Source organism: Larimichthys crocea, chromosome VI, assembly GCF_000972845.2.
Source record: "Larimichthys crocea isolate SSNF chromosome VI, L_crocea_2.0, whole genome shotgun sequence".
In the NCBI taxonomy this organism is placed as follows: domain Eukaryota; kingdom Metazoa; phylum Chordata; class Actinopteri; family Sciaenidae; genus Larimichthys; species Larimichthys crocea.
This window is the reverse complement of record NC_040016.1, coordinates 7099027-7110531: the sequence shown is the minus strand read 5'-3', so window position 1 is coordinate 7110531 and position 11505 is coordinate 7099027. Positions and strand designations below refer to the sequence as shown.

General features: G+C 37.3%; 1 protein-coding gene across 2 annotated transcripts; it reads left to right on the top strand.

The window, feature by feature from the left end:
- Positions 1-831: 831 nt before the first annotated feature.
- Positions 832-10512, top strand: igfn1.3 (immunoglobulin like and fibronectin type III domain containing 1, tandem duplicate 3). Of its 2 annotated transcripts, XM_019272624.2 has the most exons (24): positions 832-995; positions 2971-3044; positions 3194-3316; positions 3411-3547; positions 3700-3799; positions 3897-3938; positions 4024-4069; positions 4225-4408; positions 4546-4659; positions 4807-4969; positions 5109-5381; positions 5512-6099; positions 6188-6312; positions 6396-6537; positions 6648-6941; positions 7050-7346; positions 7431-7610; positions 7717-7845; positions 7940-8248; positions 8354-8439; positions 8532-8724; positions 8814-9110; positions 9628-9954; positions 10042-10512. In XM_019272624.2, the coding sequence occupies exons 2-24, from the start codon at positions 2993-2995 to the stop codon at positions 10044-10046; spliced, it is 4206 nt and encodes a 1401-aa protein (XP_019128169.1). In that variant the 5' UTR covers positions 832-995; positions 2971-2992; the 3' UTR covers positions 10047-10512. The 2 variants fall into 2 exon arrangements, with proteins under 2 accessions (XP_019128169.1, XP_027134895.1); XM_027279094.1 differs by lacking the exon at positions 10042-10512 and having other exon boundaries at positions 8814-9109; positions 9626-9772.
- The last annotated feature ends 993 nt before the right edge of the window (positions 10513-11505 follow it).

The window sequence follows — 11505 nt, the reverse complement described above, 5'->3', positions numbered from 1 at the left end:
CCAACACAAAATTTATATAAATGTATATATGTATGGGGTTAGACTTGGGTATATATTGTCACCCTGGGTCAAGGCTTGCCATGGCAAACAAGTATCAAAATTCATTCACTTGTTCACCTCCATGAAGGTTTATGTGAATAATTTATGTTCAGTCTTCTTGAATTACCTCTGAGCATTTCTGTGGGGTCAGATTTTTGTCCAAGTTTAGAGTCAGTGGTGAACAGTTACACCCAGAGCTAAAACATGAGTGACCAGTGCAGGATGACACCTCTCAGTTTCAAAGATAAGTGCATATTACAATGCTAAAATAAATGTGACTATGGAGCTTATTTCTGTTCTCTTTCAGTCTGATGAGACAGTAACAAATAATTGAGGCTCATTAGTATTAGAATGAGGTTTGCTTTGTTTGCTTTCTGTGTCTTACACTCAGAGCAGTGTGAGAGTAAATAAGAACATTCATGCAAATTGTCTCATTTTTGGGATAAGCTCTCAGAATTAAATTATGGTTCATTAATTTCTAAACACATTTTATAAACATTTCTAAAATCAAAAGAAAAAAAAAGAATCTAAATTTAATTGACTCTTACCTCTCGTTAAATGTTGGGATGAACTTCAGCCAGTCTACATGTACAATTAAGATAATGGCAGATAAACCCATGACCCTCGTATGTCACTCAGTACTTGTGAGACCTTTTAATAAGAGCGGCCAAAAGCAAACTGCTGCAGTGGTGAAGGCGAAACTCCAGTTTTGAGGGAGGGATTAGGAAGCACTGGTGCATTTCCTTTGGTGTCCCCTTTTCAAGAACCTATAGCATTTTAGGGCCAAAGAGCATGCCAGTAAACCTATCCCTAAACAGCACAGTGAAAAAGCAGTAAGGTTGGGTTGCTCTTCGTGTCTCTGAAAGGCTTTATTGCCTCTCAAAAGTCCACAGTCAAGATTCAACTGGAACCTGGCTGGCGACACACACAAAGAAGAGCAGTTTACTTAAAAAATAGTAAGTACATTTATATTTATTAGGTAACATGGTTGGATATCATTTTAAAATCTTATTAATTATGTAAGCTACTGTTTGCAAATATATATATATATGCTTTATGCTAATGTGACACTAGTTGCCGTATATTAACCAGAGGTACAAACGGTAATGAGATCTCACTAATTATGCAGCCAAAATTCTTAATGAAATGTTGACAGCAATTTATGACTGTAGTATCTCTTAAGTTTAATGTGATGAAGAGTGAATATAAGCTGGAATGTTGAATGTTGTTCATGATATATGTTTTTTAGACAAACAGAATTGCCACAGTTGAAATAATACAAATAGGACATAATAATGATAATGATAATATCACACTAATGTTTAATATAGGGAGTACTGGTGATGATAGTCAAATTATATTAACAGTCATTTTAGATCTGTCTGACACTTTCCTCCTGCACAGTGTCTATAGTTACAGTGAGTAACCAAGCTTTTTTTAATAGTTCATCACAATAACACGCCAAAGTAAAAGTAAAATTTAAAACTAAATTTCAGCTCTGAGGCATAACCTGACAGGACATATATCTGACAAGTTATCCGTGTATCACTTCACTCTTAACACCCTGGGTGCAGCTATTTTCATCCTCAGACAAATATAGCAGCGCAAGTGTGCAAAACTGCTTAATATGCAGGTACTTAATCAACTAACAGAATTCGGCATAATTTATTTTGCTTAAAATTAATATTAATAGTTAAAGTGGCTGTCAAACTTAATTCTGAAACAAAAGGCTCTGTACATTAGACTAATTAGATCATAAAAATAAAAGATTAAGATGAACAGAAGCACGGTGACGACAGAATGCTAACATTAGTTGAGCATTCAAGATAAGATAAACACGACATTTAAATCACATATATAAAGAGACAATATTTAAATATATTTAATCCAAAAAATATACTGAAAAGACTTTTAAAAAATATGGAAATATAATTATATAATATACTTAGAAAAATAATATAAAAAGACGAATGCTTCTGAGATTATTGGATTTGTCACATACACTATTTTGACATGCCATAACTGAAGCTTTTCCTCAATATTGGCTATGAAGTCTGGAACCAAACTAATTACAAACTTTAGCATACGTTTTCAGAAGTTTCATTTCATGACGCAACCATAGAAAAAAAAAAAGGTGGTTATTTTAACCACCCAACATTTGTATGTGGTGGTACTTTTTTTCTATTGTATCTATCACCAGCTATTACCTCCAGATAATTCAGAGGTAGCAAAAAAAAGCAACCCAACCTGAATGCTATATTACATTTGCCATCAGACACTTGTGCCAGTTCCTGAGTTATGACAGATCACTTTATGGGGTATGTGACCTACTGTCGGCAAAATTACTCTGATCAGCAGGAATCTTCAAGGGGAATGTTAAGTATTTTGTGGTCACAGGAATTCTTTCATTTATAGCACAGATAGAGTTACCAACTCAGGTGTCCTAACACCATTTGCTATACAGATCTCACAGTTTGTTAAAAACAGACATCCCACAATGCAACATAAGCCATAACATTATTCAGCCGACTTTTCGTAATTGTAGGGAGGAATAAATTGTGTCCCTTTGTATCTTTACTGTTTCTCCAGGCTTTACTCAAAAAACGCATCAACATCTTGTTGTAAAAGTAGGCATGCTGCCCTAACTCCCACTAGTTAAAATCATGATAAGTTGCAGATTCAGACCATCTGGAAGAGATTAACTGCGTGTCAGACAGATGGGGATTCTCATGGTTACTAACAGTGGTCAAGCCATGCTAACAGCTGCAGACATCTAGGATATGTTTGGCATTAACATGAGAAAAAATTATCCTATTATACAATCCAAGCATAAGTTTACATTTATTTGTGATGGTATTTAAGTAAACAATGATTTCCTCTTAAATATTAAGTGCTTTAAAAAATGTGTCATAATATTTTTTACATGAACAGAGAAGCTGTAGTCTCTCTCAAGATGTTTAAAATACGGAAAGCAAAGGATGAGGAGCCAACTGCTCCAGGGCAGGGTAAGTAACCAGAGCTTGAATACTAGATTAAAACTAAATGTATACTGTAGAGTATTTTCTGAGGTATAATATGAACTTAAAAATTGTATGAACCCTGTCAAATCTTGGCAACTTTTGTAAATAATGCAATTTATCTCATTCGGTAACAGTGAAAATTAAAAAGAGGTCAAAGGTCCCTGGAGTTATGATAACCCAGTATGTTGAACAACTACCTGAAGGAATGTCCACACCAGATTTCACTCGAAAACCCATCGCTGTAACTATTCAAGAAGGTAAGGTAAAATACTAGCTCTAATTGCATGATTTGATTGAGTCATTTTTTTAGATAATAACTTAAAAGATACATTCCTTTTGCCATTTCTGTAGGAAAAAATGTTATCTTCAGAGCAGTAATTACTGGAAAACCAGAACCAACTGTGACCTGGGTGAGAAATAATGGAGAAATTGATGAAGAAAGGTGCAAAATAGTCTTCGATAAAAGTTCTGGTGAATACCAGCTACAGGTAAGATCACTGACCATGTGTCATAAGAAATACGTATCATAATTATAATTTCTAACTAAACAACAAAACTTAAAGAAAACTAAAAGATTAATAAAGCAAAATTGGAATAATGGTTTTGCAAAAATACTGATAATCATTGCCTTGATTGATAGATCCCTGACGTAACAGGGGATGAAGCTGACACCTACAAGTGTTTTGCCAGAAATGAATATGGAAAAGCGGTTGTAACTGCTGTGCTTAATGTCATTGAGGGTCAGTTACTTATTTTTATATACAATAAATTGAATCTAATTATCAAGATTAATTACTATAAATCTGTCTCACTTCACTCTCATTTCTCCCATTTTAGTTGGTTTTAAAAAAGGCAAAGCCATGCAACAATCAAGAACAGGTACACAATCTATGTTTAATCTATAGTGATGATATCAAGCATTCATTGAATAAAAATTGTAATTGTACTGCTGGTTTTATTGTAGCTATCCGAGAGGTTCCTGAGGACTTCAAAAAGGCCTTAAAAAATAGGTATGTATCACATAAATGGATCTCTGTTGTTGTTGTTGTTGTTGTTGTTGTTGTTTTACTTGGCATGTATGATTAATACCTTAAAATGTTTAATAATGTTTTTATGTTTTTTTTTTGTTGTTGTTGTTTATTTTTCTCTTTCTTTCTTTTTGTAGGGTAGACCTTGAGCCAAAAGAAGAAAAGAAAAAAGAAATTGATGAAGACTTTTGGGAACGGTTGATGAGTGCAGACAAGAAAGATTACGAGTCCATCTGTGCTGAGTATGGTGTCACTGATTTCCGTGGGATGCTCAAGAAACTAAGTGAGAGGAAAATAGAAAGGGAGCAAGAACAAGAAAGGGTATGTTACAGCTTCATCTGAAAATATATACACCTACACAACCTAACATCTACAATAGGATGAATGAATGCTGTAATGCCAGAAATGCAAACATGTTCAGTGTCAAACTTCTTATTTTATAATTCCAATTACTACAGGTTGTTGAAAGACTTTGCAACCTGAAGCCCATTGAACTGAGGGATGATGGTGATGCAGAGTTTGAACTGGAAATGTCATTGAAAGATCCAAGCAGCAAAATTTTCTTATTTAAGGTGAGAAATTTCATTTTGAATATTTTCTCATTGGTGAGTAAATTAAACAAATGTACTGAAGGTCATACTACATAATCTGTAACACAGACCCATTCGCATGCACGCTACATGTTGCTCAAACATTTATGACTGCTTACATTTTAACAGGATGGAGTTATGATTCCTTTTGATGTTGACACGGAAGTAAAACATGGACTGAAGCAAGTGGGAAAGAAGTTTGTGTTTAGCATCAATGGTGTTGACCCAGAGGATGCAGGATTATACCAAGTGGAGGTTGACGGTGTAAAGATCTTCTCGACTGACTTAAAGCGTAAGACGATGCGCCAAACAAATTATCTAAACATTTTCACTGTAACATGTGCACAATGCCAAAAAATGGTTGAAAAGATTTGTCCTGTGACAAGAAATACAAGAGATCATGTTATGCTATAATTTTATGCTTCCTTTAGTTCCCCCTATAGAATTCTTGGTCAAGATTGAAGACGTGAAAGCAGAGGAAAGAGAGGACGCTGTGTTTGAGTGTGTCATCTCACAACCCATGAAAAAGATAACTTGGAAGGGAAAGAATACTGTACTGGAGCAAGGGGACAAATTTGACATCCTTGTGTCAGAGGACATGCTGATTCACTCACTGGTGGTGAAGGACTGTATGCCATTGGACAAAGGAATTTATGCAGCTGTGGCTGGAATGGCGTCCTGCAGTGCCTGGCTTATAGTGGAAGGTACTGTTCACATATGTTTAATTGTATGTATATTTTAAATTAGTCAGCACAAGTTTATCAAATGTAAAAAATGTAAAGCTTTAAACATATTGAGTCATTGAAAGATGTATTTTTTTTTTTTTTTAATTAGTTGACAATGATCCAAACACAAAAGGAAAGAAGAAAGCTCGCAAGACAACCAGAGCAGGTGGTGGTGGAGCGGAACTGTTGAGGATTGCTCAGGAGCAAAATGCTAAGGTACAGCAAGAGAGAGAAGAGTTGATTGCAAAGGCAAAGGCAGAGGCAGAAATAGCTGCAGCGGCCGCAGCAGCTGAAAAAGCAGAAGCTGAAGCTAAAGCAAAAGCTGAGGCAGAAGACAGAGCCAAAGCCAAAGCCGAAGCCAAAGCCGAAGCCAAAGCTAAAGCTATAGCAAAGATGAAGGAGAAGGAGAAGGTTAAAGCAAAGGCAAAGAAAGGGACAAAGACAAAGGCAGAAGGAGGAGAAGGTGCAGATGCAGATGGAACCGTGGATGAGGATGAAGAAGATGAAGAGCAGGAAGATGTAGAAGGGGAAGTGGTGTCTGAAACAGGTGAACCTACATCAGCCAAATCCAAGGAAAAGGGAGAAGCAAAGGAGGGAGAGGCTCCTGCACAAGATGGTGAAACTGAAGAACAGGTGCCTGTTCAAGGGACAAAAAAGAGAGTGAGAGCAGGCCCACTAGTCCCTGAGACAGTCATTGGTAAGATACATCAGAACATAATTAAATTAATGCTCTGTTGTTCATAAATTTCTGTTCCCAGTTAACAGTAAGGTTGTATTTACTTTAGACCCGGGAGTATACTTCACCAGTGGACTATCAGATGTAACCGCCATTATTGGTACTGATGCAGAGCTGGTCTGCAGGCTGAGCAGTGAGGAATGTGATGGAGTCTGGTACAAAGAAGGGAAAGAGGTGAGAAACATATGAGTTGATTGAGTAACAGCTTTCACTGTTAACCTTCCAAGTTTTAAGTGTTTTCTATGTGTGCATTTCAGATAACAGCTACAGATGATATCTGTATTGTTAAAGATGGAACCTATCGAAAACTGATTATCAAAAACTGCAAAGAAGAAGACACCGGAAAGTACCGATGCGAAGCCGATGGCCGTAAAACAGAAGCTGTACTAAAGGTTGCAGGTACTGTACTCAGAATCAAATTAAGCTACAAAACAAACTGGCAGTGTAATGTGTAAAACAATAATCTTTTCAGCTCAAAAATAATTCACACAAAATGTGTTTTTCCCAAGATCCTCCAAGAATTGATGCTGACGACCTCGCAGAGTTTATAAAACCTACTACAATCAAAAGTGGGAAAGATGCAGCCTTCAAGGTATCCTTTGTTGGTCGGGAACCCATGAAGATCCAGTGGTACAATGAGGGTGAAGAGCTGTTGGAGGACAGCAATATCAAGATTGAGAGGTCCTCCACACACAGCCGCCTGGTGCTTACCAAGTGCAAACGCAAAATCAGTGGAGAAATTAAGATTAAAATTAAAAATGAATGCGGAACAACTGAGGCCATCACAGAGCTTGTTGTATTAGGTGTGTATGCTACATGTTAAGACATGTATAGCCTTTATGAAAGTTATAGACATAATATAACACATAGATATGAATGTGGTTGTTCTTTATTCTTTTGTCTTACTATAGACAAACCAACACCACCCCTTGGCCCTGTGGATATTATTGAAAGTTCTTCAGCATGCATTGAGTTCAAATGGAGGCCTCCTAAAGACAATGGAGGCTGCCCTGTCAAAGACTACATCATGGAGCGCCAACAAATTGGCCGAAACAGCTGGAAGAAACTCGGCAAGATTGGACCAGAGCCTAAATACAGAGACAGTGATGTGGATCATGGCAGAAAATACTGCTACCACATCAGGGCGGAAACTGATCACGACATCAGTGAAATGATGGAGACCGATGACATTCAGGCAGGGACAAAGGGTAAGCCTTCTTACAAGCACAACAAAATGTATTTGTGACAGTGGAAACAGTATATATACATTTTTTTTTCTTCATTCATTTCAGCATACCCTGGACCTCCTTCGACACCAAAAATTGTAAGTGCTTTCAAAGACTGCATCAATCTCGCTTGGTCTGCACCCAGTAATACTGGAGGAACCAACATTTTGGGATACAATGTGGAGAAACGCAAGAACGGAAGTAATCTGTGGAGCTTTGTGCACCCTCCAGATCAGCCCATCAAAGGTAAGACCATGTTTAAAATTTAACATATTTCATAACAGGTTGAATTGAAATGTGCTTTTCTTTTACTATTTTATCGTCCTAACTATACTGTTTGAAATGCCAACAGAGAAGAAGTACGCAGTGAAAGATGTTGTTGAAGGCATTGAGTATGAGTTCCGTGTATCAGCTATCAACATTTCTGGAGCTGGAGAGCCAAGTACACCTTCTGAGTTTGTGATTGCAAGAGATCCAAAGAGTGAGTAACAGGCCAATAAAACCTATATTCTTATAATCTTAATGGTTAATTGCTTATATCCCTATTTCTTATTTCCTACTACGTTTATTTTCAGAGCCACCTGGTAAAGTTATTGACCTGAAGGTTACAGACTCCACTTACAGCACCTTATCACTGGGCTGGTCCAAACCCATTGAGGAGGAGGGAGTTCAAGACGAGGCTAAAGGATACTTTGTGGAGCTCAGACCAGCAGAAAACCCAGAATGGGGACGCTGTAACTCCAGTGCTATCATCATGAATTCCTACACTATTATGGGTCTGAAGTCTATGGCCATGTACTGGGTAAGAGTTGTAGCCACCAATGAGGGTGGAGACGGTGAACCTCAAGAGTTGGACAACTACATCATTGCAATGCCTCCTCCAGGTGAGTAAGTGGAAATGTCAAGTGTCTGCAGTCAGAAGTTTTTTAACCTCCATTTAAACTGTTTTTCTCAATGACTTGTCTAACACTCTTCCCATGTTGTCACAGTGAGACCTCAATTCACTGACAAAAAAATAAAGAACTTCATGGTCATGAAAGCTGGTAACTCTACTCGAATCAATTTCAACTTCCAGGTTCAGTACAATATTCACACAAAAAGCAGCATTTTATTTAATGCCCTGTCTAAAGTGTTATTAGAGATGTTTGTATCTCTTCCTGTTAACAGGCCTCCCCAATACCATCTATTAAATGGCTCAAAGACGGTCATGCTGTACCTAAGCATGTGACAGTGAGCAACTCAGACACATCATCGCAGCTAATGATCCCCTCATCAGAGCGCCATGACACTGGGATCTACACAATTATTGTCAAGAACATTGTTGGTCAGGAGACCTCTAGTGTTGAAATAAGAATCACAGGTACATATTTGGTGTGAAGGCATCATTATCATCTGCGTAATATTAAACATCACGTTAACACTAATAATCATTTCCTACCTGTTCTGTAGATGACCCCAAGCCTCCAGGCCCTGTGGAGTTGGATGAGAACGTGTCAGGAACAGTGACGGTCTCCTGGACTCCATCTCCAGATGAGAAGAAAGATGACAGGCTGCACTACACGATCACCAAGCGTGATTCTGTTAAGCGTAGTTGGCAAACTGTGGCAGACCGCGTCTTCAATAACAAGTTCACTGCCATCAACATAATGCCTGGAAGGCAGTATCAGTTCCGGGTCTATGCCAAAAATGACATGGGTCTTTCCAAAGCCTCTGAGTCACCAACCTGGGAAGTGAGGAGAAAAAAAGGCAGGTTGAACAAAAGAGATTTAAAATAGTGTTATATAGAGCTGAAACGATTAGTCCATAATTCAATTAGTTGAACAATTGAGAATTAAATTTTGGCAGCCATTTTGAAACAAAAATGTTAAAAATTTTCTGATTTAGCCTTTTTTTAAATATGAAAATTATTTGCTTTTGGACTCTCAGTCAGGGAAAAGACAACAATAGACCTGTGAAGATGTCACTTTGGGTTCTTAAAACTTCTGATTGGAAACCCTGTTTTCAGTTTTCATCGACTAGACAAAATGAATAAAAGAAAATCAATGCATTAGTCAACAGTAACAATAATTGTTTAGTTGCAGTCCTTATGTAGTTTAATCATTTCAGTTTAATCAACTTCTGAAAATGAGGATGCTGGTTTGACAAATCAAAGAATTTAAATATATCACCTGTGATGGCTGTTTTTTCAAGGATCAAGGAAATAATTCATCATTATGTATAACAACCTTTTGACTGATCTCTTTTTTTTCTTGCATCCTTTCAGAAACATTTTCTCTGAACTTTCCTGCCTCCAAGGACTGCAGCTTTGAGACGCCTCCCACATTTTCTGTTCCACTGAAAACACACAACAGTCCAGAGAGTTATGAGTGCTACATGAGTTGTGCAGTGACAGGAAACCCCAGACCCCATGTTACCTGGTACAGAAATAACATCAGCCTCAACACCAACACTAACTACTACATCACTAATACATGTGGGGTCTGCTCCATGGTGATACTCAAAGTTGGGCCCAAGGACAGCGGGGATTACACAGTCATTGCAGAGAACTCTCTGGGTAGAGTGGAGTGTTCGACTAAGCTTGTTGTCAAAGGTAAAAACACATTTCAAATTATGTCATATCTTGAATTCTACTCCTCTGGCTATATGCTTTATCTCCTGCCTTTTCTCTCTCTTTCAGATTAGGATGATGCTGTAGGCCTGAGCTCCTGATGATGAATAAAATGTAAAGGATTTGCCAATTTGAAATTTTGCCATTTGAAATGTATGTATTAATGTGTAAATTGTGAAGAAGAAAATAAAGGATGAGAGAGATTAAGTAAAGATGGGCTCTTGATAACTATCCATAAATGTTTTAAAATCCCAAATAACAAATGTGACTGCTTCAGACCATGTTCTGTTGTATTCGAGCACAAATTTAACTCAATTTATCTACTGGATGCAAAGGACATCTGAGAGTCAACATTAATTATATGCTAATCTTGAAACCCAAGCATGTTTATTTATTGAGCTATTTTTCCGTGAGCTGTGATTAGAGTTAGTTTCTTCTAGCTGTTTTTATGGAAAATTGATATGACAATACGGCTATAACAGAGCATGTTTTAGTGTTTGAATTATTAATCATTATGCCAAAATGTCAATAAATCCCACCTGTCCAAAAGCAAAGTGTCTTGCTTGCCTATCTTTAACCTAAATTTAATCATAAGCTTGTCACTTACTGAGAGTCTGCAGGCACTCTAGTGGCTCTGTGATGCTGTACTTGGGCACTGCTGTGCTCTGAGATAAATCCTAACACTCAGAATGAAAATGTTCATGTTCAAATGTTCAATGTTTACCAGTTTCACCATCATTTTGTGTATTACCACAAGGTACAGGTGAGGCAGAGGGGAATGAGGAACTAGTTTAGTCATAAATCAAAATCCTGAACAAACTAAAACATTGAGCTGCAAGATGAAAAGTTATGACAATTAGGGATGAATGTCCTAATTTCATTGCAGTCATAGCATCATTCCAAATGTTTCACTCAATACCACAGATGCAAATCTCACGATGGCGCTAAAGAATAGGTCAGGGGATCAACAAAATTATTAGGATTCATCTTTTGTGCACTAAGGATGATTTCAATAAATTACATGCCAATAAATCAAATTTCTGTCAAGTAATAACCAGAAATTCATCTTGGTGGCTAGAGAAAAAGTCAGGGGGATTCATCCTCTCACAATGATGATGAATGTCTGAATTTTAATAGCAATCCATCTAATATTTGTTTAGATATCTCAGCCTGCAGTGGTGGATTTTTAATGTGGCAAAGAAAAACAAACACTGTCTGGATACAATTTCTGAGCTCCAGTGTACAGATTCAAGCACTGCCTGAGTGTTTGAGTCTATATGTCTTGAGAATGTATCTGCCCATATTGTGGCAATCAGGTACAATCCAACCTTTCATCATTCTGTAATAGCAAATATAAAACTACTCTGCCTCCCCCGTTTTGTACATTAAAAAATGATTGATGTATTATGCCCATCAGATTTTTTGGCTATATTTAGCCAGTATTTAACTATGAAGAGGTTTGTTTACCACCCTGGCATACTGTGAGGCATTTATTATGCCTTTCCATTTTGTAACTTCACGTGCACTTCTTTC